The following is a 5,000-nucleotide window of genomic DNA, read 5'->3' on the forward strand; positions in this document are numbered from 1 at the left end:
GCAGAGCAGAGGACGACGTCCGTGGCAGTGAGACAAAGTCGGCCGACCTCCAGCCTTTTATAGCAACGGCCCCTCGCTCCCCAAAACCAACAGGTTGGTAAACCAGTTTTTTCCCCGCCTTCTATAACAACAGCCTTCCGCTCGCCAAAACAAACAGGTTGGTAAATCAGTTGAGTTTTTTTCATAAGGCTGCGATTGCTCCCCAGACGTGGTCAAAGCCCATGTCCATGGGTCTGGTGATGCCCGGGTGTTTACTTTGTGGGAGGCTCAGGGGCTTTCCTCCCTAGCGGACCACGCCTAATGTACACACTGATATCAATTATGCCTTTTAATTTTGTTTTGTTGCGTTGGTGTTTGCTCACGAGCGGCGCGCCATGGTGTACAGCCACAGACACAGAGTCTTATGGGAGCTCATGTGACTGCGACATCTCTCACTGGTGGTGTTTTAATACTACATAATGCCATAGGCTAATTATTGTTTTGTCCTTGTTTGTTCTGAGGTAACAGAAATATGAATCATAATTGTTCTTCTTCCTCTTCACGTACTACCCTTATCTTATCCACTCTTCAGTCATTTAGTAGATTGCTTTATGCAAAGTGACTTAGTGTGATAATGATTCAGACACGGATCATGAAGGAGCAGGCAGGGGTTAGGGGGCATCTTGCTTCAGGAAGCTTACATGTTAGGCTGCAGACATTTGGGTGTCTGCAGGCAATCGGCTGGGAGTCAAGCACCCTAGCAAATAGTAGAATATCTTGCTCCTGATACAGCGAACTGAACTTTACTAAACTGAAGTATAGTATTGTTTATAAACGATGACATCATCATCTGGCTGATTTCCCACAACGTTAAGCCCAAAGTTCAACTGCCATAATGAGCTGTTGTCTTGTGTGTCCGGGTCTTTTCGATCTTCCGATGTGTTTTTTCTTTCACAGATATACATGTTTGACCTCTTAAACCATGGCTTTAAACCCACACTGAAAAATATCCATTTCAGTCGTCTTTCTTTCACTGCATTTTGTTCCTCAAAATAAAGTCAGTGGAAATCAACTTATGTCTCGCAATATTGAATTAGGGAGGGTCAAAACGCTGTTGATCCAACCGTGGGTGTTTTTTATCCTTTAAACAGTCACTAATTAATTTAATGGAACAAACGCGTTTGACTTGTTGTCTGTGAGAACCAACTCAAACAGCTCCTGAACCACAGGTTACACCAAACAACAAGGTGTGAAAGAACACACGCAAACAGCTACGTCAGAACTTCCTCTCTGACGTAGCTGTTTATGCTACGTCAGTCTATGCATTGAAAGTCAACAAATGTATAGGTTAAAAGTCCCAAGTATACATTAAAAGTCAAACATTATAAACATAATTGCAGACAAATACATACAATGAAAGTCAGAGTCTATACGTTTGGAAAATCACAAGTCTATAGGTTGAGTCATAAGTCTTGCTGTGTATTTTTAAATGAATTGTTATTCATATTTGCATTATTACGAAACACGTTTTGGATTAAGCAGTGGGTTCAATTTAACCTTGTACATGACCAGTCTGCTCTTCACATCTCAAGACGTGTTTCAGCCAGTCATCCACTAAAGGAAGTCTAGAGGCTGACATTTGATGATAACGGACGTTACAGACGAGTTCTTCACTTCTCTGACCTACTGCATAGAGCCTCTTCCTAACCACGCAGAGAACACAGGCCCACTCCTCAACAATTTACCATTAGAGACGGGCATAGGGATACCTGCCTAATTTTTTAGCTTTTAGCTTTGTCAAGTCAACCAATCAACACCATGTTTTTCATTTTCACACTTTCAAACGTTTCACAATTTCACACTATGCTTCTGTCAGAGAAAGAATGTTTGCACATTGCCAACCATAGACAAAAAAATGCTTACACAAAATATCTACACATACACACACACACGCGTCTGTGTGAGAACAACAGTGAGATTTCCAATCGCATACTAAGGAAGGACCGACATAATGACCGTTGACACATAGACAAACAACAAATCAGCATTGAAAGTCAAGGTGCGTACACGTTAACGCCTAAAAATATATACATTCAAAGGCAACACGTCTATAAACATTTTAAGTCACAAGTCTAAACGCTGAAAGTCACAAGGCTTGGTTAAACCCGGTTGGAATAAGCAAAGGACTTCTGAAGTTTTAAAAGAAAAGGCGGTTGACCACCAAAGGTAGCCTGGATGTGGGGCATGTTGAATCTGAATCATGTTTAAGTTTTAGCTCTGTCAAATCAACCGATAAACACCCTGTGTCGTTAAGAGGAAGACAACCTTTTCCTTTTCACACTTTGCGCATTCTCACTCTGTGCTTCCTCAGATAAAGATAGTTGGCACATAGTTGGCACATTGAGAACCACAGACTAAAAACTGCATACGCAAAATATGTCCATACGCATGTATGGACTCAACCAGGCCTTGTTTAAATAAAGAGCAGACCACAAAGAGATCTACTGTTCCATAGCTGAGACAGAGAACACAAGATACTATATTAAAAAACTTTATTCACCATTACATACAATCATTTTCAATTTCATCTAACAAGGCTTAATTGCTATATCGCAGTTAATGTATGGCTTTCAATTAGCTTATTTTAAAGCAACATGTATGGAGGCAGAGGATGACAGAACATATCAGAGATATTTACAAAACCAACAAGGGAAACAGAACCAATTGAGACTCCTTCATCCACTGCCCTTGCTTTCCACCCCATGCTCAAAGTAGTCGAAGGACTCATACACGGGTACCTGACACTGTCCGAGGGAAAGAGAGACAGAGCATGTCAAAACAATTATATTATCATATTAATGATGGAGTTAAACAATGGACATATTTTATTGAGAATCGGACCAATGGGGAACGGAGAATCCCGCTCCAATGATTTCAATGTTCCAACTCCTCAGATTATTGTTTTTTTTCGTTGCGTATGAGGCAGTACTGTTATGTTATTAAATAGCGAGAGTTGTGGTTCCTATATGAGGAACAGGTAGGGGTTATGATCTTCTTGCTGAATGATGCCTCCAGGTTAGACTGGGGACATTGGGGATCAAACCCGGTACTGTCTGTCTGGGAGTGGAACCCCCTAGCCCTCCGACAGACTCACCCACTGGGAGGACCCTTTGGACGAGCTGGTGCTGGTTCCGTCCACCTCACCTCTGTGGGGAACCTCATAGATCACCCTCGCTGCTCGGTCCAACCCTAACACACACACACACACACACACACACACACACACACACACACACACACACACACACACACACACACACACACACACACACACACACACACACACACACACACACACACACACACACACACATTTACACACATATGCACACAAACAGAGAAATTTACCCATAAGAAAAGCTTCACATTCAAGCCAAACAAATACATAAAATGCACTGACTCGCAAAAGTGCACACAAAAATAAGTATAAAATGTTTTCGTAAGCTGAAATCTGTTGACCACCAAGCTTTTTTTATAATTAGTTTTCAGACGTTTCCTTATGTGTTTACCAGGGTTATTACAAAAAGTTGTGGGTTTATGCAACAGGCTGAAAGCTACTGGACTTGGCATGTTGTAAAATGTCTGTTCTTTCGATTGGAACGTTTTGTACCTCGTCTCCTCTGCAGCTTCCACAGATATATCAGAGTGACTAGGAACACGGCGGCCATTACTATTGCCAGCGAAACAACGACGGGGACCAGGTGCCGCAGTGGCGCGTCTATGGTCGAGTCTTTGGTCAGACAAAGGGGTTGAAAAGGGATTGACAATATTAGCATTTAGTACATAGTCCTTTTATCCAGCTACCATAACAGTGAATTCAGATACATGCCATTAGGGAGCAGAAAGAGTGAGGGGGCAACTTTCTCTGCAGGTAAGACTACTGACATATGGGATCAAACCTAGTACCTTTCGGCCGGGAGCTGAGCAACCCAAACCCCTAGCCTATCCTGTCTGATATTATAATGGACTACTAAATTCTGGTACCAAACTAAACTAAACATATTTTTTGTTTGGAAGAGAAACAACGCCAGACTTTGAGATAAAAACAACCTACTTTCTTGTGTTGTGCCGTTGGTGGGGCTCTGTCGTTCCGTGACGGTGATCATCGTGCCGCTTCCCCAAAACTGAATAAACATGGGCCTCTCCATGGTCACCTTGCAGACGTAGCGCCCAGCGTGGTTGCGGGTGACGTTGGGAAGGGTCAGGGTGGCACAGCCGCAGGCACCGTTGTTCACAGGTGACAGGGCAGAACCACAGCCCTCTCCGTCATACCTTACGGCTGTCGGTTGGTGAAGAGGTTGAATTTCAGATTTGTTCCAGTTTACTCTAAACTTTTGTTCACTGTTGGCTCTCCAGTAACAATGGAGTGTGGTGCTGTCTCCCTCGACGATCTCCAAATCCGCCGTCTGATACACCTTTATATCCCCCTCTGTAATGGTTTCTGGAGCAAGAGGAAAGTGGAAGCAAAAGAGCAGCAATGGTTTAAAGTATAATTTATTTCACTATTTCCTTAATTAACAGGCATTCTGGGAACAAACCTGGTATCTTTCATCTGAAAATCGAACAGCCTAGCCCCCACACTACACATAATCCTCATCCGGATATACTCTGGAAAAAGTTGATGATATTTTAGGATATTAAATATAACATATTTTTTCTGTTGAAATGTTCATTGAAACTAGTTTTTCCCAACCTTTTCTGTCTCATGTGTACCCCCATATCCTGATCAGTACGGCTCAGGTACCCCTTCATCGACAACAAAATAACAAATGATGTCTTTGAGCTAATATCATACCTTATAATTTAGCATTATGGTTCATATTTAAGACGCCTCGAGAGGCCCAGAGGATTCTAAAGCAGATGAAGCAGAGGGGTACTTCTATTTCTGGTCTTCACTTTAGTGATCAGCAACATTCGGCAATCGGCATAATATTGAACACATTTCAACAAATAATGTATTT

The 5,000-nt window shown here is 42.3% G+C and overlaps 2 protein-coding genes across 2 annotated transcripts in view; both read right to left on the reverse strand.

Moving 5' to 3' along the window:
* Positions 1-42, reverse strand: part of LOC130370271 (protein S100-P-like) — a 1,282-nt gene extending 1,240 nt beyond the window's left edge. Inside the window, exon 1 of the mRNA XM_056575983.1 lies at positions 1-42. This exon is cut by the window's left edge and continues 183 nt beyond it. The gene's annotated coding sequence lies outside the window, so the exon portion shown is untranslated.
* A 2,401-nt stretch (positions 43-2,443) lies between these two features.
* Positions 2,444-5,000, reverse strand: part of LOC130369943 (uncharacterized) — a 37,348-nt gene continuing 34,791 nt past the window's right edge. The window contains exons 4-5 of the mRNA XM_056575560.1: positions 3,134-3,228; positions 2,444-2,783 (exon numbers count right to left, since the gene is read on the reverse strand). Coding sequence (XP_056431535.1) covers positions 2,715-2,783; positions 3,134-3,228 — 164 coding nt within the window. The 3' untranslated portion in view covers positions 2,444-2,714. The remainder of the gene's footprint in view (positions 2,784-3,133; positions 3,229-5,000) is intronic.

Source organism: Gadus chalcogrammus, chromosome 17, assembly GCF_026213295.1.
Source record: "Gadus chalcogrammus isolate NIFS_2021 chromosome 17, NIFS_Gcha_1.0, whole genome shotgun sequence".
Taxonomy (NCBI): domain Eukaryota; kingdom Metazoa; phylum Chordata; class Actinopteri; order Gadiformes; family Gadidae; genus Gadus; species Gadus chalcogrammus.